The 24,618-nt window shown below is 34.9% G+C and overlaps 1 protein-coding gene across 7 annotated transcripts in view; it reads right to left on the minus strand.

The window, feature by feature from the left end:
* TANC1 (tetratricopeptide repeat, ankyrin repeat and coiled-coil containing 1) overlaps positions 1-24,618 on the minus strand; it is a 254,161-nt gene that overhangs the window by 72,713 nt on the left and 156,830 nt on the right. For 6 of the 7 annotated variants that reach the window (XM_074303378.1, XM_074303382.1, XM_074303379.1 and 3 more), the window contains 3 exons: positions 22,391-22,521; positions 21,096-21,282; positions 6,380-6,640 (listed from right to left, as the gene is read on the minus strand). In XM_074303378.1, the coding sequence (XP_074159479.1) occupies positions 6,380-6,640; positions 21,096-21,282; positions 22,391-22,521 (579 nt within the window). Of the gene's footprint in view, positions 1-6,379; positions 6,641-13,968; positions 14,088-21,095; positions 21,283-22,390; positions 22,522-24,618 lie in introns of those variants that run through there. The other variant, XM_074303384.1, reaches the window with a different exon arrangement.

The following is a 24,618-nucleotide window of genomic DNA, read 5'->3' on the forward strand; positions in this document are numbered from 1 at the left end:
GGACAAAAAAAGTGATGTGACTCAGTCACCTGACACCAGTTTTTTTGGGAAAGGAATAAAACAGAAAGAAACCAGAGGTGTAAAGACTTGTAAGGAGACAATTGCTACAAATTACATAGAGGTTATGAGGGCTTAAATTAGGGTAATGGCCATGGGAATGGAGAAGGGGAAGCAAATCTGAGAAATACTGGAAACAGGTGAAAAAGAACATGGCGACTAACTGGATATGGAGGAAGACACTGTACATTCTTTGGGCAAGCTTATTGAGTTTTTGTTTTTTTATCTTCACATCCCCAGTGAATGTATCCCTTACTTAATTGAATCTGTTGAGCTAAACTTCAAAATGACTTCCAAGTTTCCATCATGGGAGAGAAAGAACAGCTGCATGCAAGACCTATGAGTCAGGAATAAGAACTCATTTGAGGGGAGAAATAATGTTTTAGACACATTTAATTTAAAGTGTCTCCCAGTTGGTCACTCATTCACACACTAGTTTTCAAATCGGGACCAAAAGTTTGCTTTTTTACAAACACCCCAATAAGAACAAGGGTAATGGAAGGAAGAGTAGTTCTGACTGGGGGGATGATGGAAAGGATTCCTGATATGGAGCACTTCTGAGCAAAGCAGGCTTGATTAAGCCACCCATGTGGAATTTTGGACAGAATGGGTAGCAAGAGGGGACAAGGAGCCATCTATGAGTGATGAGCAGAGAAAGAAACAAAAAAGCGGCAAGAATGGCACAAGACAATCTTCACTTAGTTGGTAGTTTTACCCATGGCTATGGTTATAGCAGGGAGAATCACAGAGCCAAAAAAGAGCACTGAGGATCAAATTTGTTGTTGCTTTCAGTTGTATCTGCCTACTCAGACTTTATTTGGGAGTTTTCTTGGCAAAAAAAAAAAAAAAAAAAAAAAAAAACTAGACTGGTTACTCTTTCCTTTTTCAGCTCATTTTACAAATAAGGAAACTGAGGCAGACAGGATTAAATGACTTGCCCAGGGTTGCATACCTAATAAGTGCCTGAAATCTGATTTAAACTCAGCTTCCTGAATCCAGGCCTAGCATTCCATCCATTGCCCTGATAATCAACTAGTCCAACTCTATAACTTTCCCCTTTATTATTTTCAACAGATCAGGAAACAGAGACTTAGAAAGGGTAGGAAATTTGCAATTGCCTGTAAAGAGCAACAATGCAACCTCAGAACCAAATTTTCTAACTCTTAATCCAGTGCCCATTTTACTAAATCATTCCTCCTGAGAACCAGCTCCAACTTTGGGACACACGCCATAAGTTGCTGATGTCATATTATAGTTTATAACTAACTTGCTCTCTCAATCTGATACCCAGCAGGTCCCATGGTTTCTTATTACCCAACATTTAGTTTACCATAGATACACAACACTGTATTATACTTCTAACCCATTAATAAACACAGAAAATTATAGTACTCACTTTCCCTCCTTCCTAACTCAGGATATGTTTTTAGTTTGTCAGTGATGTAAACTAGGAAAAAATGTACAAATCCATTAGGCTAATTTGCCCCTGCTTAGTCCCTGGCTTAGTCTTCAGCCACAGGAGGTCTAAGTCAAGAGTGAATGTGATGAGGCTAATGAACAAGCATAGCGGAAAACTGGGAAGCTAAGCTCTATAATCACAGCAGTGTACTGGAAAATCTTGGCTCACATGCATCATCGATTCAGATGGCAGGGGACTGGAGAGGAAAACACCAAGCAGAAAACAGTCCCCAAATAGGGCTTTTTTTTTTTCTGTCTCAAAATTAACATCCTAATGGATTTTCAGTTTTAAAAACAGCTTAAGTTGAACATAACTTTGCCTTCTGCTGGATTTAACAGAGATGAAATTCTACAATAAGGCAAATGAACCAGTCAATCAATGGAAACCCTGAAAACCAGTTAATGGGAAAAAATGAAAGCACCACGGAATAATCATGACTCAGTACTCATTATGCTCTCCACTGTTTTTGCCTAGCACTACTAACTTGTGATAGGATGAGAAGCTTTTTCAGAAAGGAGCCATTATCTGCCCATTAGAAGTGAATTAAAGAAGTCATTTTGGAAACTATTTTATTATGGCTCTTTATCTGTTACTATAGAGTTAGAACACAGAACATATCACCACTACCGCCACCCATAAGACATACACACACTCCGCCACGGCCACCACTGATAACATGGATCAATGGTAGAGGTTTGCTGTCATTTTTATTTTCGTTTGTGTCCCTGATCGATAACATCTTTGAAGTGGAGAACTTTTGGTGAATGGACTTCTCTATGGGTTATCAGATGCTCTGTAAACTGCAATTTTAAGACAGTTTCCTAGGATACTAAGAGTTTAAAGTCACACATTCAAACTCAAACCCAGGCCCCCCCTAACTGCAATTGGCTCTCTTTTCCCTATACCAGTCTGCTCTGACCAATATCATTAAATCCTATGCTAAAATTGTGGTTTCACATTTTATAGTCTTTTAGGGAATTTTTTGGTACTTCATGATATTTCATGAAGCAAGCAGAACTAGAAAAACAACTTTCACAAAGATTACACCAGTGTAAACAGAAAGAACAAGAGAACAAAACTGAATGTGTTATAATTATAATGATAAAACTTGGCAGAATGGGTAACTTGATGAATCTCTCTTTCTGTTGAAAAGATGTTGAGAGCAGGTGTGGTGCACATACTGTCAAGCAATGTCAATGTTGGCTAATTTTTCGAATCGTTAAGAAAAATCTTTTGTTACAAAGGAAGGAAACTTCAGGTGAGGTATACCTGCAAATGAATATTATATAAAAGGCATCAATAAACCTTCAAAAAACCTTTCACATTTGCAGAGCATCAACTGCTCTTAGTGATCTGAGAGGTTAGTTAAGTGACTTGCTTGTGGTTCCATTGCTACTATGTCAGAAGCAAGTCTTTAACCAGGTCTTCCTGATTCCAAACCTAGTGTCCCATCCACTAATTCTCCCTTACCTTATTAGCTAATTCAAGAAAAACATCAACTATAAGTAAAAAATAAAATTAAATCGTAGTAGATTCCTTTATTAACTAACACACACCTAAGAGCACAAAATGTAATTTCATAATCATATGAAGTTACAGATAATGGCCCAAATATAGTATTCTTTTTTTCTCCCAACACTATACAATCTTATTTCTTTACTTTTTTCACCCTCTGGCTGGGGAACATTAATAATATAATAATTAACAATTTTTCTTACTTTTTTTAACCTAATTCCAAGCTACTATCCTCTTGTCAATACATCTGTTTAAAGAAAGGACTACCATGATAGAAAATGCTATCCACACATAGAAAAAGTATTTTGGAGTCTGAATGCAGATTGAAGCACATTTTTTTTGTTTCTTTTTTTTCGGCTTTTCCCTTTTGTTCATATTCTTCTTTCACAACATGACTAATGTAGAAATATGTTTAATATGATTATATATGTATTAGTGGTATCATATTGCTTGCCATCTTGGGGAAGGGGGTGATGAGTGAGGAAAGGAAAAAATATAAAACTCAAAATTTATAAAAGTGAATGTTGAAAACTATCTTTATATGTAATTGGGAAAAATTAAATACAATTAAAATAAATTAATTTTAAAAGGCTTAAGTTATATGTTCCAATTAGAAATTTTTCATTTCTAGTGGAATATTATTGTTATACAATAAATGATGAACAGGTTGATTTCAGAAAAGCCTGGAAAACTTATATGAACAAATGCTGAGTGAAATAAGCAGAATCAGGAAAATGTTTTACACAAAACCAGTAAAATTATGTGATGATCTATATGATAGACTTAGATCTTCTCAGCAATATGGTGATCCAAGACAACTCCAATAAATTTGAAATGTAAAATGCTAACTACATACAGAGGCAGAACTATAAAGACTGAATGCAGATTGAAGTGGACTATTTTCACTTTTTCTCTCTTGATTTTTTCCACTTTGTTATGATTTTTCATCATAATATGTCTAATATGGAAATATGCTTAAAACAACTGTACATATATAATTGCTTTGGGGAGGGGAGAGAGAGAAAATTTAGAACTCCAAATCTTACAAAAACAAATGCTGAAAACCATTTTTACATGTAATTGGAACAAAACACTACTGAGAAAAATAATAAAGTTTTTAATTTCTAATGACTAATTTTCAGTATTTTTTCTAGTAAATTTATTTATTTTTAATGCACATTACAAATCATGTTGGGAGAGAAAAATCAGAACAAAATAGGAGAGAGAAAAAAACAGAAAAAAGAAGTGAACATAGTATGTATTGATTTATATTCAGTCTCCTTAGTTCTTTTTCTGGATGCAGATAGCTAAAGTCTATTGGGACTGCTTTGGATCACTGAGAAGAATCAAGTCTTTCACAGTTGATCATTGTACATTCTTGGTGTTATTGTGTACATTGTATTCCTGGTTCTGATTGTTTTGCTCAGCATCAGTACATATAAATATTTTCAGGCCTTTCTAAATCAGCTTATTCATAATTTTTTATAAAAAAAAATAATATTCCATTATCTTCATATACCACAACTTGTTCAGCCATTACTCAATTGATGGGCATCTACTTATTTTTCAATTCTTTGCTACCACAAAAAGAGCTGCTAGAAATGTGGGTGCGTTTCCCTCCTTTAGGATTTACTTGGGATATAGCAATGGCATTAACGAGTCAAATTTATGGTTTTATAGTCCTTTGGATATAATTCCAAATTGCTCTCCAGAATGGTTGGATTATTTCACAATTCCACCAACAATGCATTAGTATCTCAGTTTTCCCATATCTCTTCCAACATTTATCATTATCTTTATTCAATCTCAGAGATATGAGATATTATCTAAGAGTTCTTTTAATTTTCATTTCTCTAATCAATAGTGATTTAGAACATTTTTTCATATAATTATAAATGGCTTTAATTTCATTATCTGAAAATTGTTCATATTCTTTGACTGTTTTTCAATTAGGGAATGACTTATATTTTTGTAAATTTGACCCAGTTCTTTATATATTTTAGAAATGAAACTTTTATCAGAAACACTGGCTGTAAAGATTTTTTCCCAGCTTTGTACTTCCCTTTTAATCTTGTTTCTGTTAAGCTTTGTGCAAAAACTTTTAAATTTAATGTAATCAAAAGTTGCCCATTTTGCCTTTCATAATGTTCTCTTGTTCTTTTTTGGTTATAAATTCCTCCTTTCTCCAAAGATCTGATAGTTAAATTATCCCCTTGCTCTCTTTATTTATTTATGGAATCATCCTTTATGCTCAAATCATGTATCTATTTTGTCATTCTTTTGGTATGGGGTGTGAGACGTAGGTCCGTGCCAAGTTTTTGACATATTATCTTCCAGTTTTCCCAGCAATTTTTGTCAGATAGGGAGTTCTTATTCCTGAAGCTGGAGTTGAATTTTCAATATTGATGTTGACTGTAGTTGTCTTGTCTAGAAATCTAAGTTCATCCACACAAAATGTGCTTCTGATTATGAAGAAACAAAGGGAGGATTTGATTATGTCCTTCCTCTCTCTCTTACCAGCTAGGTGACCTTGGAGAAAGCATATCACCTGTCTCTGTTACCTCAAGTACTAAATTAGATGATGAGACTAGATAACCAAAAATCATTGTGTTTTTATAGTCTATAGTAATGTAATTCTGTTTGACTGAAAACAATAGATTTAACGTTACCTCATGTATTAAATTAGATGGTTAGACTGGATGACCAAAAAACCCTTTTGGATTTTTATAATATGTTGTGTGATTCTCTTTAGCTAAAAAATTAGATTTGGTGCTAGCAGCAAAGAGCATTATTTATTATCAATCATAGGATTCCTCAAATTAGAGCTAGAAGAAATCTCAACACTCCATTGTGTCCAGCTTCCTAATTTTATAGGTAAAAAAACTGAGCTCGGAGAAGTTAAAGGACAACTTAGATCTTCGAGATAGTAAATGTAAGAAGAATTTTAATTCAGATCCTTTTTTTACCTCTTACCTTACACAAAATAGCACTACACACACTCAGTCTCAGACTATCCTTTCTGCTCACCAAGTTTACAATCAATACTAAGTATTGATTTGTGAAGGGAATATTCTTGCCTCAATATCTCTACTATATCTTATCAAATTGTACCCACTTAAAACCATTAAATGTGAAATATGGGAGGTGATCTTAGGAAATATCCAATCCAACTCCCTCATTAATAGATAAATATTTTACCATAAAGGTAGAATGACTTTCTAAAATGTCATAAACACCAAAACTAAATTCAGAACCAGGCAAAAAACCATGAAATCTTCCAAGTCCAAGATATTATTACATTTCATCTCCTCTCACAAAAACAAAACATCCTAATTTTGGAAACCTTACCTGCAACTGAATTAGGCCGTGGCATGATTAGGGAGCTGGAGTTCTGTGTGTATGGAACAGGACCATCTCCAACAGATACGTCAGCTTTGGACAGACTCTCTGTTGATCCAGTTGTCTCCTCTTCTGCCACGGGGGAACAATTATCTGCCCTCCGATCATGGAGAATTCCTTGCTGGACTCCAATTCTTAAGCTTCCATCTTTACTCCATTCCAAACTGGAGCCACTCCGGTCATCATTCTCGGAGGAACTCGTAATTGTGGCTGAACAAGAAAGACCAAAAAGACTTAGAAGGAGGCCTAATATGCTTGGCTGTTTTGAGATTTAAACATACACGCAACTCTTTACTATCAACAGAAAGATTTCTCATGCAAAGATATTTTATCAAAGTAGGGCTCACAAAATGTGTTTTGTTAAATGAGAAGAATGCTGCTTATTGGGGAGAAGGGGAAATAAAGTAATAAATCACTCCATAGGGGAAAGAAAAAGACAGATAAGAAGATAATGAAAATAGCTGTTTGAAAGCATCTGAAAGATACTGTAGAACTATGTAATTTGGATATAATGTATCCATTTCTCTGTAACAAGGCATGAATTATTCTCAAAGGAATATCTCACAAAAATTCTTCTGAACCAGGAAATATGTTCTCCAAACTGATCTCTGTTGTGGCGGTAGTAGTGGTTGGTTGATTTGTTGGGATTGACTATTTTTTGTGTTATTTTTGTGGGGCTAGGGGTGGAGGGGACAGCCACAGGGAGGGAAGGATGAATAAAATAAAATGAATCATCAACACAAAAACAATAAAAGCAAAAAATCAAGTAGGGAATTCACTTGCTCAAACAAAGTTTATAAGATCTTCAAGGAGGTACTGTTTATTGCAATCTGATAATTTTCAGGGATTAAGAATAGAAAATATTCAAATAATGAGCAGATAAGCATTCTATAATTTAGAACTTCAAAAAATTCTGACATTTTTTCTTATATCTTAAATTTTAATTTTTTTAAAATTCCATTTTAAAAATATCATGATAGAGGAATAATAATAAGGAAGTAGTTAAAGAAGAGGAGAAATATATATCCATCAGAATTTTTAATATGATACCATTTGGTTCAAAATCTTCTGGACCAATGCTCCTTTGTACACTGAAAATCAACACAAACTTACCAGACTATGCACTGTTGTACAACTGCATATAAACTGCCTTTCAATTATTCTCTAGCAGTTGCTAGGTTTCTAAAAGATTCTTTTATGTTTTACGTTTTAAGTTGCTAGAAAGCAGGGACTGTACCTACTGCTTTCCTTGTATCTCAAATACTGCCCAGTAAAGTCCTTAACACAAAGGTTTGGATAAACATGAATCCAGTACATTAGAACAGGATTATTCTATACACCATACTTTTTTAAGTGTGAAAAATAATGCAAGTAAAAAAATGAAATACAACATGTCATTTGATATCTAAAAACAGAGAGAGATTTTAACTTTATTTATAAAGCACATTAGGCAGCCAGATAGTAAATAGAGTGACAGATCTGGAGTGAGGAAGATTTGACACTAGTTGTATGATACTATGCAAGTCACTTAGCCTTGTAGACTTCATAGGTAAAATAAGCTGGAAAAGGAAATAAAAAATAAATATCAAACCATTCCAGTATCTTTGCCAAGAAAGTTCCACAGTCACAAAAAGTAAGATATGACTAAAAATGGCTAAGCAATAACAAACACAGCACTTAAGAGCTTTAAATGAACTAGGACAACAAACAATAAATCTCACAGACTCCAACACATGCAATGGCAACTCCTGCTTACTCATTCCAAGATCTTTCTTCTTCATATAATTACTTGAATGCCCTCTTCCACAAAAAGTTCTTTGACTATCACAACCCATACTTCTTTCTCTACCAAGCCTCACACTGTACTTATCAAGATTATCAGAACTAGTTTTCTAATTATCTCTCATTAGCTAGTTTAGTTTTCCTGATTAGATTATGATAATATTAATGATGACAATGGCAGTAATAATTGTCGTACAACTTGGCCCTCTAGTCCTAATGATTTATGGGGTTTTTTGTTTATTTTTAATGACCCAGGTTTTTTTCTTTTTTCTTTTGTTCTGGATATGGTTTTCAAGAAATATAGCGATTCTTAAGGTCTCCCTCATAGATATCTTGTAGCGGCCAATCGTTTATCATAGTAGATGCCTCAGATGTTTTAATTTTTTACTCTTTTAATTGTTCTAATATTTCATATTGATTCATTGAGTTTTGTTTGATTAATTGTGTTTTACAGAGTATGCTGCTTGGATAATGTATTTTACCTTGTGTTCTATGTCCTTTCTTTTACTTCCATTTTTTCAATTACAAATGCAATTTTGATTTTTTGAATAAACCATTATCAATAAAAAGCTGTTCTACAGTCATGCTCTACTCTTTATGACTACATTTGAGTTTTCTTGGCAAAGATTCTAAACTGGTTTCCCACTTCTTTCTCTAGCTCATATTAAAGAAGAAAAAGCTGAGGGAAAAAAATTGCCCATGATCACACAGCTAGTAAGTGCCTGAAGTCAGATTTGAACTCATTTCTTCCTGACATCATTTATCTACTGTACTATCTAGTTGCCAGGCCACATTAAATAACATGCTTGGCATTAATATAATACACGAAATTAGGTCTGTAATTATCTAATCCTCACAACCACCCTTTAAGGAAGGTTCTGTTGTACATAAACAAACAGAAAGAAAACCTGCCTTTACCAGAATTACCCAGCTGGTAACTATCTGAAAGAGATTTCAATCCCAAGTCTTCCTAAGTCCACACTATCCACTCCATCATGCTGCCTCCTCTATAAGTGAACAGAAAATACTGACCACATCTTGGGTCCCCAAAGTGGATGTGAGTGCCTGCTGGCTGACAACTGTCTGTTCCTAAGTCAGATGTTGGTAAATTTGTGATTCCCAGAGGTGGCTAAGAATATAATAATCTTACCCATCCTTTCACTCAATACTGAGAAAGGTCCAAATGAAACATTTACCTAACTCTATGATACTCACTATTAACCAGGACCTGAGACAGGATGGGCAGGGCAGACAAGTTTCATAGTCATGTGCCCTTCCCAAAGAACGATGATCCACTGAGATTACCCCCACCTCACAATGTTCCTCCCTTACCAAACATATCATACCCAACTTGTCTGGCTTGAAGACTGGCCAATACACTCTCAAATAAAATCAAATAATGAATAAGCAGAAATACACAGAACTCCCTTGGGCCTGAATAAATTCAAATGTCTGAAGTTTCCTCATGCAGCCTACAAACCACATCTAACAAACAGGAGAGGTCTGTAGCAACCTAAAAAATTGGTTTTTGCTACTGCTGGCATTGGTGAATAACTATTCCAAAAGATCTGTGGGTTTATTTCAGATAAAGAGAAACTCAAATACTGAATAAACCAGTACTTGGTGGAAAAGTTAAATAGAATACAATGTAACCATGTGGCCAGACAAACAAAGCTTTTGTGATTATAAGAGAACTTAAATCTTAAATCACTGGCTACTCTGTAGACACAGACTAAATGTCATTTCAGTGGAATGTAAGCTGCTCGAGGACAAATTGTTTTGTTTGTGAATCATATTAGCACCCAATATATTGCCTTACTTATTGAGTTTTAAAAGCCTATGGTTTTATGTTATATATCTAAAACCAGTACAAAATTGTTTCTAAGTCAATAAAGGAAATTAGAATATAACACATAAAGAGGTGTGTGTGAGTGAGAGAGAGAGTGAGAGAGAGAGAGAGAGAGAGAGAGAGAGAGAGAGAGAGAGAGAGAGAGAGAGAGAGAGAGAGAGAAGAGAGAGAGAGAGAGAGAGAGAGAGAGAGAGAGAAAGAGAGAGAGAGAGAGAGAGAGAGAATGAGAATTATTCAGACCTGGTTCCCAACCTAAAATTAGCTTTAGAGGATAAGACAGTTTTCAGAAGAAGAAAATATCCATATAAATTATTAATAATTAGAGAACAACAAATTTAAATAATTCTGAAGTACAACCTCACATCCATCAGATTACCCCCCCAAAAGAAAGAAAAAGAAAGAAAGAAAGAGAGAGAGAGAGAGAAAGAAAGAAAGAAAAAGAAAGAGAGAGAGAGAGAGAAAGAAAGAAAGAAAGAAAGAAAGAAAGAAAGAAAGAAAGAAAGAAAGAAAGAAAGAAAGAAGAAAGAAAGAAAGAAAGAAAGAAAGAAAGAAAGAAAGAAAGAAAGAAAGAAAGAAAGTGATAAATGCTGGAGAGGCTTTGGAAAAATAGATAAATGTGCTGTTCATGGCACTGTGAGCTGGTCTAGTCATTCTGGAAAGAAATCTTTTGACCCAGAAATACTTCAAAAGGCTCTAGATCTAAACCCCAAAGAAATAGAAGAAAGAGGAAAAGATTCCAAGAGAACAAAAATATTTATAGCAGCTCTTTCTATAATGACAAAGAATTGGAAACTGAGGGGATGGCCATCATTTAGGAACGGTTGAACAAGTTACAGTATATGAAAGTGATTGAATAAAGTAAGGAATGATAAAGATGATAGTTTCAGAGAAACCTAGGATGACTTACTTGAAGTGACACTAAGTAAAATGTGCAAAACCAGGAAAATAATTTATATAACAACAGTTCTATAAAGACAAACAGCTTTGAAAGACTTAAGAACCCTTGATCAACATAGTTAACAAATCACAATTCCAGAGGACTCAAGATGAAAAATATTGCTTACCTCCAGATAGAGAAATAATGAACTCAATACAGATTGAGATTTGGGGGGGGGGGGCGGGGAAGGGGAAGGATGGCTGATGCAAGAATTTGTTTTCCTTAACTATACATGATAGTAACAGCTTTTTCCCCCCTTGCTTCGTCAATCGAAGTAGAAGAGAATAATATAAATTTTCATAATCCTGCTTCACCTCAGCTAATCTACTCACCAGGCCGCTATATTTAAGAATCTAATCTATATACATACCACACAATATTTAGATTATAGTTTGTTTAGTGTTATTTACAAGTTACATTTGTTTTGATTCCGCTTGAAGGTTAGATATGTCTTATATGTCCTCCCTCTTTGCCCAGCATAGCTCAGTTAAATAAACAGCAAGAATACTGCAAAAGTCTTTAAAGGGCCAGAACAATCTTTAAAAGTCTTCTAACCTAACTCTCTTATTTTACAAATGACTGTACCTGAGATTAAAGGTTTAAAATCATTTGCTCAAAGTTACACAGGCAATAAGTAACTAAAGATGGCACCTTTAGTTCAGTAGATAATGATTGCAGAAGATCACAAAAGAACCAAGAAGAAAGGCAAAAAAGTCTGAGCATGAAACATAATAGTAATATCTTTTTACATATAACAGAAGGTATCCCTACCTGGTTTTCAATCTTTACATGAAGAATAATTCTTACTAACATACTATACTTTTTGGATTCCTATAAAAGAGGCAGGAGGGAACCTCCCCCCATACACACACACACACACACAGACACACACAACTGCCATGTACTTAATTAGATCAATCAAAATATCTTGCTGTTCCCCTTTCCCATTCTCTCTCCCTTTATCCTTGCCCCTGCCCCATCTCTCAAAAAAGAATTCAATCACTGTTTCACCTGAAACTCCAGCTTTCAATTCTCTCTCCTCCAAGCCCTATAAAATCAATGACTCAGTGGTCCTCAAACTTTTCAAATAGGGGGCCAGTTCACTGTCCCTCAGACTGTTGGAGGGCCGGACTATTGTAAAAACAAAACCTTAAGCTCTGTCTCCACCCCTCAGCCCATTTGCCATACATAACCCAGCAGGCTGCATAAACGTCCTCAGTGGACCGCATGTGGCCCGCGGGCCTTAGTTTGAGAACCCTTATACATTCTCACCATTTCCCACCCTTCCCCCTTCCTTCCTCCCTCCCTCTCTCTATCACTCACACACACACTTTTATTCACTTATTTTTTTATCTCCAACTACAAGGCACAAAAAAAAATAAGTGATCAAAAGTTACCCAACTTCAGATAAATTAGATTCTTACAGAAAATTTCTTCTCCCTTTTTAATTACTCATGAAAACAACAAGGCATATTTGGCTAGCCAGTCTGGTTTAACACTTGGCTATTTCCCATGCACTGTTCTAACCCACTTCGTTCACCTCCCCTCCCCTCCCCTGCAGGCAATTTTGAAGGAAAGCCTGTACTTCAAATTGTGATAGGTTGTGGTACCAGATCTCCCACTAGACACACGCATATTGCACAACCTGTGCTTTGCTAGAACTTGCAGCAAGCTTTGGAAAGGACATGATGAATCAATACAACATTCATCAAGTCAGTTTTCTTTTGGAACCAATTTAAAGAAATGGCTGGGGAGAGGAGAAGGGCCTATCATACAGGATGGTAGAAGGAAGGATTCATTCTTACATATCCCCCCTCCAAAAGCTGGTGTATTCATTCCCACCTTCTAACACACCTCCAAAATTTGAGCTACTCACAAATTCTATAGTTTGTTTTTGGGGTTTGTTGTTTAACAAGTAGCAATTCAACAGTGACTGAGGTACCGAAGTAAAATACTTGACATCAGTTTCTGACCTATTCAAAAGATTCATGGCTCTTTGGAGAAAAGCACTGGGGAGAAACAAGAGGCATAAATATTAATTTATATTATTATGAATTATTATCATTACCATTATTATCAGCCTGCAATGTACATGTTCCTTCACAGACAACCAGTCATGACTAAATGTAAAATAAGTCTCCCAAGAATCATAGGACAAAGCCCACCTGATCCCTTCACAATCCAGTGATCTCTGTAAGCATGGCACTCACGTAATTGACAATACAGGTCAACAAATGCAGCTGCTGTTCTCCATGGCTCAAAAATAATTTTAAAAATCACCTACATAATTGGTTAAAATTCTTAAAGAAAATTTCCTTCTATGACAAATGTGGGGGGAGGAGGGAGGAGAAACTTCCTGTAATTAAAAATTATTATAAAATTACGTAGCTAAAATGGTACAGTGAAAACAAAATTAATATCTCAATTTTAAAAGTATCTGAGTTTCGTAGAAGGCATATTATACCACACACTGCCATGTATACAATTATCTACCATCTATCTACCTACCTACCTATTTTTCAATACTTTGGTCAAAATTTTTGAGCATCAAAAGAAAAAAAAATAAAAATAAAACTCACATTTGTACCTTCACACGTGTACCTTATACAAAATCTTGAAACCCAGCAGAAAAGAGGGTCAAAACTACTTATAAGTTTTCTTCTACCTGATAATAATCTATTGAAGAGAAGAATCAAGAGAAATATACACCGCAATTTCACTCTTAACGTCCAAAAAAACTGATAAGAAATAAAAGAAAGTATCCCAATTCTGGCCAGAATCAGCAGAACACTACACAAGAATATTAACATCATCTACTAAAACATTAGTCACTTATGTTGAAAACATTAAGAAGCATGTCTCCATAAAAAATTATACTTCCCTTCCAACTTGGGAAATAAAATAAGTAAATGGAGGCACCCACAGCAAAATAAAAAGAAGAGTCATCCTAGAATCTAAGTTCTGAATTACCCTTTTCAGTCTCTGAACACCTTCAGTCTGATGATGATGACATGATCTTCTGTAAACCTAGTACTTAGAATCTCAGTTCGGTTCAAAAAGCGCCCAACTCATGCAAGCAGACACACCTGCTCTGTGTTGACATTGACCTCCACAAGCTGGAAAAAAAGCAGTCACCTCCCACTGAGATGCACCTGATTCCTTTCTCCTCCTCCTCTCACTGGAGCTTTCATAACTCTACTAAGCTGTTGCAGAGAAAGGATTCTCAGGAAAAGACCAACTATGAAAAGTCTCCTTCCCTGACTGTAATCCTGTTCATCTCTAGACCATTACTCATTTCCCTTCCCACTGAAGTAGTTTTTATTAAAAACCTTTATTTTATATAGCTAGGAAAGTTTATTAAGATTTTTCTGCTCCTGTGCTTTTTTTTTTTTTTTTTTTTTTTTTTTTGCCTTGAGTTGGGAAATAACTTTCTTCAAGTGATAAATTTTTGAGTTTGGATTTTAAAAAATTCTCTATTTGGAATCCTAGAGACTATGTAAATAAATATTTTCAGTATTACTCTTTTAAAAGATAAATCCATTTTCCTTACACATATCCATATCCATTTTATTTGTATATTTGTGATCCTCTATGTCATAAGGGATGTTCTACACCAGAGACAAATAATACAGATCATTGGTGTTCTTGAGCTGTTATTATAAATGGATAATACTGTATTCATTATACAATATCATCTCCCCAATAAGATTCCTGGATATTCAAGAAATTGGCTTAGTCATCCATACTTTAAAAACAAATTGGATCTATAAACACAGTCATATCCCCTTTTTGGAGCAATACTCATATTTGATCTGGAAATTATATAGCATTTTAAAATTTATTCCACTCTTTCTATTCAATATTTTTTTCCAATTACATTGAATTGGCAAGCAAACTGACATAGGTTAGATATACAAAGCATATTTCTGTATTAGTCATGTTGTGAAAGAAAACAAGGGAGGGAGGGAAGGAGGGAGAGAGGGAAAGAAAGAAGGAAGGAAGAAAGGAAGGAAGGAAAAAAGGAGGGAGGGAAGGAAGGAAGGAAGGAAGGGGAGTTGAAGGGTGGGGGAGGGAAGGAGAGAGGAAAAAAGGGAGAGAGGGAAAAGGGAAGGAGGGAGAGAGGAAAAAAGGAAGGGAGAAAGTGAAGGAAAGAGGAAGGAAGGAAAGAAGAAAGAGGAAAAAAGGAAAGGAGAGGAAGAGGGAAGGAGGGGAAAAAAGAAAAATTTAATAAGGTACACTATTATCCGCATTCAGCCTCCATCAGTTCTTTCTTTGGAAACAGATAGCATTTTTTATCATAAATCCTTTGGAATTGTTTTGGATCATGTTATGGCTGAGAATAGCTAAATTATTCATAATTGATTGCCGTACAATATTGCTGTTGTTACTGTGTAAAATGGTCTATTGGTTATTGTGTAGCACTTCCAATGACACTTGTGAGCTACCTGCTAGCACAGAATTCCTTCTTCATAAAGCACAATATTATTCCCATGAAGCCATAGGGAAGTTTATCATGTAACACCATAACCATAGAAGAATCAGGTAGAGTAACCCAGAGATGCAACAGAAATACACAAGACAGGTACAAGTAGGCTATGATGAACAATGACTGGGGTGAGAAATATCAGAAGAGATTCATAAAAGTCATATATGACTAGAAAAGAAGATGCAACAATCGTGTGATAAAGAAGTGAATGAATAGGGAGACCAAATGTTATGATGGTGCCCAAACTATGAACAGCACCCAATGAAGGCTTCAATATGTCGGACGATTCCTTCCTAAAAGATTTATAGAAAAACATGGGCAAGAATCACAAATGACAAAAAGATAAGAGTTTCAATATGTGCCTGTTCAGAAAGTACATAAACAATATGATCATGCCATCCATAAGTATATCATATATACTTATTTACATATATTATCTATAAACATGCACATTTATGTTTTTATTTGTAAAATAATGAAAAAGAGTAAAACTCAATGGAGAGAATCTTATTTTTAAAGAACATGTATCATAAAATGTTTGGGGTTCAGCTAGGTATCACATTTAAAGTCTTTACTATGACATGCATAAAAATATCAGGTCCTTATTTTGGATAATGCGAATACTTTAGATATTAAAAGAATTAAAGACTATAAAAAAGTACATAAAAGGCATTCATTAATATAATCCAACTTAGACTGTACTTCTTCATGACAAAATTATCACGTTTCTTAAAGATATTTGTGTCAGAAGAATTGGGTCCTTCTGAATACAATAAACTAGGATTCCCTTCTGGTTAAAATAATAAAGGGGGAAAGGGAAGAGGAGAAGAATTCTGAAACTCAAGTCTTTCTATACTGAAAAAATGGCAGTTTTCCAGAAAAGCATTTCACTGGCCCCTAGCCCAGGTTTTCTCCTATTGAGTTTGCTCCTAAAGACAAAAATCTGTTCTACCACCATTAAGTCAAATTCAGTGGAAGGAGATCAAAATCTGACTACTGTATTTAAAGTTCCAAGAGAGGCAGATCTAGGGAAATAGTAGCACAGATTTTCCATTCTAGAGTTTTCTAGATATAAATAATTGAAATGAAATAAAAACATAATGAAAATCAAAATGTAAGGCAGAATATGTACCTTTCAATGGTAGGTTAACATTAATTATTTATTAATTAATACCTGAATATTAATTATTTAATTATTAATTAATTATTAATAATTAATTAAAGGCTAATATTAAGATTTCCCCAAAATTAAGACCTACTTATAAGTATCATGGACAATGCTGCTTTGACCTTTGAATGGAGTCATAAAGGATAAAAATTGCTATTCCCATTGAAAATTACAAGTTTTGGGGGCAGCTAGGTGGTGCAGTGGATTAGAGCACCAGCCTTGAATTCAGGAGGACCCGAGTGCAAATCTGGTCTCAGACACTTAACACTTCCTAGCTGTGTGACTGGCAAGTCACTTAACCCCAGCCTAAAAAAAAAAGAAAGAAAGAAAGAAAAGAAAGAAAAAGAAAAGAAAAGAAAGAAAAGAAGGAAGGAAGGAAGGAAGGAAGGAAGGAGGAAGGAAGGAAGGAAGGAAGGAAGGAAGGAAGGAAGGAAGGAAGGAAGGAAGGAAGGAGGAAGGAAGGAGGAAGGAGGAAGGAAGGAAGGAAGGAAGGAAGGAAGGAAGGAAGGAAGGAAGGAAGGAAGGAAGGAAGGAATGAAGGAAGGAAGGAAGAAGGAAGGAAGGAAGGAAGGAAGGAAGGAAGGAAGGAAGGAAGGAGGAAGGAAGGAAGGAAGGAAGGAAGAAGGAAGGAAGGAAGGAAGGAAGGAAGAAGGAAGGAAGGAAGAAGGAAGAAAGAAAGAAGAAGGAAGAAAGAAGAAAGAAAGGAAGAAAGAAGAAGAAGAAAGAAGAAAGAAGAAAGAAGAAAGAAAGAAAGAAAGAAGAAGAAAGAAAAGAAAGAGAAAAGAAAGAAAGAAAAGAAAGAAAGAAAAGAAAAAGAAAGAAAAGAAAGAAAGAAAAGAAAGAAAGAAAGAAAGAAAAGAAAGAAAGAAAGAAAGAAAGAAAGAAAGAAAGAAAGAAAGAAAGAAGAAAGAAAGAAAGAAAGAAAGAAAGAAAGAAAGAAAGAAAGAAAGAAAGAAAGAAGAAAGAAAGAAAGAAAGAAAGAAAGAAAGAAAGAAAGAAGAAATTACAAGTTTTGGCCAGGTAGTTTCATGATAGCAAATCCTCCTCAACGCTCCCGTTTTCTTTCTCCCTTTCCTTCTCCTCTCCCTTCTTCATTCTAATGCCTGAGTTCTATCAATTAATAAGATATAAAATTTGGTAGAAAAGGAAATTATCTACAGCATTGTATTCTTCTTGTACCTTCCCCATCTACTACCTGTACATGGTTTGCAATATAAGTTAGTCCTGGTTTATTTAGCTTCTAAAATAGCTCGTTAAATTCTATTTGTAAGGGTTATTCGGTGCCTCAAGAAACAGGGATTCTACAAAGTATTAATTATGATGGAATACTATTGTGCTATAAGAAATGACAAGCAGGATGATTTCATAAAAGCCTGGACTTACATGAATTGAAGCAAAGTGAAGTCAGTTGTATCAAGAAAACATTATATATAGTAGTAACAATAGTGTATGATGAAGAACTGTGAATTAATTAGCTATTCTTAACAACACAAGGATCCAAGATGAAGAATACAGACTGAAACATGCTATTTTTTTTCACTCCCTTTCCTCCCCCCTTTTATTTGTTTGTGTGTTTTTTTATATAAAATGACTAATATGGGAGTATTTTAACCTGCATACTCTTTATAGAATTTCTCAGGGAAGGAGCAGGAGGAGGAAGGGTAGAATTTGCAAATCAAAACTTAAAAAAAAAATGCTAAAAATTATTTTAACATGTAATGAGGAAGGCCAAAGTATAATTTTTTTTAATTAAAAAAAAGAGAGAGAAATCTAGGTTCAATCCCAGTTCTTCCACATACAAGTTGTGTGACCTTCGGTAATTTAATTTCTCCAGGACTCATTTTCATCTGTGGAATGAGTTAGACTAATCTGTGATTCTCAAAATATGATTCCCAAAACCCTGAAGAGTTGCTAAGCCCTTTTCAGAAGTCCATGAAGTCAAACCTATTTTATAATCATTCTTGGTGATTTTGATTTCTAATACTATAAATATCAATCCATATAATTCAAATACACAAAAGTCCTTTGAGAGGGTATTCAGCAATTTTTAAGAGTGTAAAGGGATTCTGAAACCAAATGAAAACTACTGGGCTACTTGAAAGTTTCTAAGGTTCTTTCTAAGCCTAAAATTCTTATTTTTTCTCAGTACTTAATGCTACCACCATGGGATTGAATGGAAATTGTCTAACTTTTCATTTATGGTTACATTAAAAAGGCATAATGTCCATAAAAAATAAAAAGCACAACTGTAAACAATCTGAAGTTTGACATCCAACTTTTAACTATATTTGACAATACAAGGCCAAAGAGGTATGAATGGATTCTTTCCAAAGTAACTATATGAAATTGCCCAATTTCAAAACTCTGTATGACTTCTTTCAAAGCCACACCATAACCCAGTGCTTAGCACACAGTAAGTATTTACCAATGATTGGTGGTTTAACTGACCAAGCAAAGCAGAGTATAAACTTTTGGCTAGAGATTGTTACAATTATCTTTGTATTTCCTAATTTAGCGCCTAGGTTTGGTATTTGGATAGAACATGGATAAAGTAAGTAACCGAAGTTAGGATTAGAGTAATCACTGTTAGGCTGAACCAGAAAATATAATATCTCCCTCTCCTTTTTATCTTCTCAGGACAAAAGAACAGCTACAGAATTACTGTGTTTTGAATTTTCTATCATCAAACTTCAGAAGAAGAAGTAAAAACTGTTTCATTAAACAACTTGAACAAAGTGGTTGAAGAATCAGAAATGATTCCTACAGGAGAGGAGATTTCAGTAGATTTGAATGTGGCAAAGAAAGTAATTTGGCAAATATACTGGAAATAAGAAAGACTTGTGCCTGTAGAGCTAGAAAACAGTGAAACAAGTGTGAGAACTGAAGAGACTTTGAGAAGCCCGATTTAACTAGACTACATAGCAGATGAGCAGCTAAGAATGGGGTCAGACCTGGTGAAGGCACTTGAAGCTAGGCGAAAAGCTTAAATTTGCCATAAAGTCCAATGGCACCATTGAAGACTTTGATCAAAATGAGAGCCACATATAAGTCAGCCCTCCATAAGCTGAGTAACAAATTTAAAGATGTTTATAAGAGGCACCCACAAAAAAACTATCATACATTCCCAGAAATTTGAATCACCAATTAACTTTCTGAATTAAACTTCTATAATTTTATATACTATAAAGAATAAGCTAGGTAAAATATGTATTTTCTAAATAACAACTGAAAGGAAAAAAATCATTTAATTTTTTTTTTTTTTTTTTTTTTTTAAAGTTTAGGGGCAGCTAGGTGGCTCAATGGATAGAACACCAGCCCTGAAGTCAGGAGGATCCGAGTTCAAATGTGGTCTCACACATTTAACATTTCCTAGCTGTGTGACCCTGGGCAAGTCACTTAACCCCAAATACCTCACCCCCCCCAAAAAAAGTTAATTTTTAAACAATGTTTATCCTTTTACATTTTTTTTTTAAATAAACAAGTTTGAAAATTCCTTCACAATTAAAAATGTCAACATTAAGAATGTTAATTGGGGTTTCAAATTCATAATGAAACAAGTTCTCAAAAATACTTGGAGGAAAGACATTAACTTTCATGGAATAGTAATGTTATTGAAATTATAAAAGATAAAAATTAGAAGAGACTCTAATCAAAAGCAGGCAGCTAACGTAGTAGAATAGTGAACAGAACATAGGACTTAAAAGAATGAAAGAAATCAGACACTGACTCAGATGCTTACTATCTGTGTGATCCTGTACTAGTCTTCAGCCTCAGTTTCTCATATGTAAAATGTTAATAATAACAGCACTTCCCTCCAAGTTCAGGGAAGTTAAAAATTTTTTTCCATAATCAAACAACTAACTAGCTATAGCTAGTTAGTAATCACATCTAGGCTGAGAAACTGATCTAAACCTTAAGTTTATTTTCAGAAATTCTTAGCTTCTCAATGAAGGTCAGGTCTCAATATGACAGACTCTGAAAAAATATCAGGTTCTTTTGTCATAGTGGAATTTTGTTACATGAAATGTTATTTGACATAAGCGGTGACACCAGCTGAAGTTCTAATGTCTTCTTGTTATATAATGCTTTCATTGGACGTCAGACTGGGATTTCATCTATCCCAAAAGAAACCAGTGAAAAATACTGAAGACGAAGATTGACTAAGGAAGGAAGGGAAGGATGGAGGGGGGAAGGAAGGGAGAGAGGGAAAAAGAGGAAGGAGAGAGAGAGAGAGAATGAATGAGAAAGAGACAATGAATGAGGGAGAGAGAAGGAGTGGGGAAAAAGAGAGAGAGGGAGGAGAGAGAGAGAAAGAGAGAGGGGGGGAGGGAGGGAAGGAGGAAGGGAAAGAGAGAAAGAAGGCTGCTTCTTTATAGTGTGTCTGGATAATTCCTTGGCTAATGTGTATGAAACCATTACATTACCATGGATTAAGCTTCTTACCTATAATCCCACTGTCCTTGCTTTCCAGTGTGGAACTAGGACTGCTAATGGTCCCACAGGGACTTTTGGTCGCTGCCGTCTTGCTGACACAGCTATTCAAGGTTGAGCAGGGACTGTCGGTGCTAGGTGATGTCGTACTGCTCGTTAGTGTAGAGCAAGGACTGATTCCTTGGCTAGGAGCTGTACACTGCAAAATAATAAAATAAATAGCATCATATACCCTCTATACAAACACTGTATAATACTTCCTTTTGTTCTTTTAACTTGAATTAATGAAACTAAAATAACTCCTAGATCATTTTCACAAAGGCAATTTTAATATAATCTGGGAGATAAATATACTAATGTTCATTCTTTAAATCTTTCAGATTTTAAAGGCTAAGCCTGTTCTTTTTTTTCCTGCTGTTTTCTTTTTGTTGCTTTTTCATATTGCCTTAAAAGGAAGAGGTTTGGAAGGAGTTTCATGGAAATTAAATATTTGTAAATAAAACTATCAGAAATATTTGCTTTTCTTTAGACATCTTACAGAAGGCAGAATGGTTGTGTTTGACCTCTGCACTAAAATTCTAGGAACCCTGTTTTTTGGAGGGGGTTGTATTGGTTTTCTTTTTTAATGTTTCACTAACACTGCAATCTGCATTCCATTCTTCCAAGATTTATGGAGTCCAGAATCAAGGTAAGATCGGTGGCTACTCCATGATCTCAATCAACACATGACATCTTTGCAGAGGGTGAACTGGTGCATCAAACTCATTTCTATTCACAAGCACACATCATGAAACAAACTGCGTGCACCGCAGTTCTGGGGAAGTAGGAGTACTAGCTCGTTAGAGAAGCCATTTGATCTAATCATATGTTGTCTCTGCTCCATCTCACATAAATCACCCCATCTATTCTCAAAAAAAAGTCTCATAGATTAAAAGTGGGGGGAGAGAATATGAAGGACAACAATGATGCTGTAAGATTAAAAAGAACATAGGCTAAAGCTGATAGCATCAGGGACATTAAGTTATTTTGTCTTAAATATTTGCAGCCATCATCTAATGATGGCAGACAGAAGCTTAATTCATAAATTAATTCTAAAGTTCTGCCCCTGTCCACCTTTCTCCAACCCACCTCACTACACAAATTTCGCTGCCTAAAGCAACCAACTGTTGAAATACATTTCAATACATAAAACATCAAAATAATAGTCTGAACATGCTCCCCACGTGAGGACAAGGAGAACAGGGGTTCCTGCTTTATTCATCCTCTGGATAAGCACAAAGAGCATTGTCTTCTACAGGAATCATTACCATGGCTTCATTTTTTTCTTCAAGGGCTATGTGTGCGGTGCTTGGGATCCCTTCTCCCAGCAAAAATCCCAGCCTCGTCAACAGTTCCTGAGCTGCAGGCGAACAGCTCGATTCATTGTCTGGCTTTGCTTCTGTAACAAAGAAAGGAAACAATGAATGGGGCTGCCTCTCTGGCAAGGGAATTTGGGTACCACATCTGGATTCCATACAGACATTAACAATAGCAGCAGGTTCTTGTATCTTTGCATGTCTTTACAAAAGAAAAAAAATAGTCTCATAATACAATCTGTCCTTGAGGTAGCAAGACATTCCAATTATCAGGCAGCAACTCCAAATGCAGACTTTTACATTAAATATTCACCCTGGACAGGTATAATTTTCCCAAAGTATCTTCTATTTCAAAAACCAAAGGCTGATTATAAACCATTAAAAATCGAAGTTATTATAACAAAAGTAAAAACATTATTATATAAAGGCATAAGAATGGCCCCTCAGGCATGAGGAAAGTCAAAGTGCTGAAGTAAACTATTTGAGATACAATTAAATAAAAAGATGCATTAAAAGATTACATTAATATGAAAACACACTTGGTTTTGCAAGAGGTGGTACAATAGGTAGAGTGCTAAAACACAACAAATATGTTTAAAATCATTGTACATGTATAACCTATACCAAATGGCTTGCTGTCTTGGAGAGGTTGGAGTTAAGGGAGAGAGGGAGAAAAAAATTTGTAACTCAAAGACTTATAAAGGTAAATGTTGGAAACTTATTACATATAATTGGGAAGATAAAATATGGCTGAGGGGAAAAAAAGATAGGGTCTTAGATTTGGAAGAACTGAGGTCAAATACTGCTTCAAACCTTATTGACTGTGTAACCCTGAACAAGTCATTTGCTTCCTTCAACCTCAGTTTCCTCATCTGTAAAAAAGGGCCAACAAACAATATCTACTCAAAGGGTAGTTGTAAAGTCATATGAGATAATATGTAAAGTGTTTTGCAACCCTTAAAAAACATATAAATGGTAGTTATTATTTCTGTCATTATTATTACAGGTGTTTACAATAAAATTTAGATAAAATAACAGGATTACCCAAAAAAAAAAAAAAGATCTTAAGACAAAGAATTCTCTCTGATTGGAGAAACTGGTCCTTAAACAAACAAGCAAACAAACAAAGTAACAAGGGAAAAAAAAACTTTTCACACCAAAATTAAAAAAAAAATTAAATGACACAAAACAACTATAATTTTACTTAGAAATAAAAATTGTTCATCCTAATATCTATATTATATTTTCCTTATTGATAAAAAAAATGCACTGTATCAATTGATACAACTTGGTTCTCCAAGGAATTACAATAAATTCTGGTCCTTTTAGTTTTAACTGGGAAAAAGTCATCTTGGAAATTGCTGAGTAGTTCAAAATAACGATCAGAGAATATTTTATAAGGGGATACAAGGATATGTTTTAAAACCATCCTTTTTCTTCAAGTACTCCCTCCTCTAAAGACCTGTTATTTGGATTCTTCTTCAAAGTGAATTTTAGCTACAAAATTTAATTTAAACATCAGATATGTAAATTATCCTTGTTTCCAAAATCCTAACATAAATATGGCTAACCTCGTTGAAATGACATTTACCTCATAACACTTCTCATGTACATTAAATCAACATCTTCCAAGGAATGAGATACTTTATAGATAAAATAACATTTACTAAAAAATAAAAGAGAAAGCAACATGCATATATTAAATAGGTTATTAATTTCAATTTCTATTCCCACTCCTCCTGCCCCTATCCCACTGGATAACCCACTCTTTTGTAGTCTATGAATCTAAATGACTACAATTGTTGGGTAGGGGTAAAGAGTTGAGAAAGACACACAATAGTCACTCAGAAACTGGAAGCTATAATGCTATAAATAATAATTCTCATTTATACAGCACTTCAAGGTTTGCCAAAGCATCCTCTTTTCACTGAAGAAGGCAACAGAAGCCTCTTTCTCTTCCGTTTCACAAATGAAGAAATTGCCAAAGCTTGGACAGTTTGTTGACTTGCCCATGGTCACATATCAATTAAATACCAGAGGGGAGACTCAAACACAGATCTCTCAACTTCAAGTTCATTAAACCATGCTGCCTTTCTCTTCTTTGAGACCAGGACCGAAAAATGTACAACAGAGTACAATTAGGTAGTCTCAGGAATGGTGATCTGATTGGGTATAAAGAG

This window comes from Sminthopsis crassicaudata, chromosome 3, assembly GCF_048593235.1.
Source record: "Sminthopsis crassicaudata isolate SCR6 chromosome 3, ASM4859323v1, whole genome shotgun sequence".
In the NCBI taxonomy this organism is placed as follows: domain Eukaryota; kingdom Metazoa; phylum Chordata; class Mammalia; order Dasyuromorphia; family Dasyuridae; genus Sminthopsis; species Sminthopsis crassicaudata.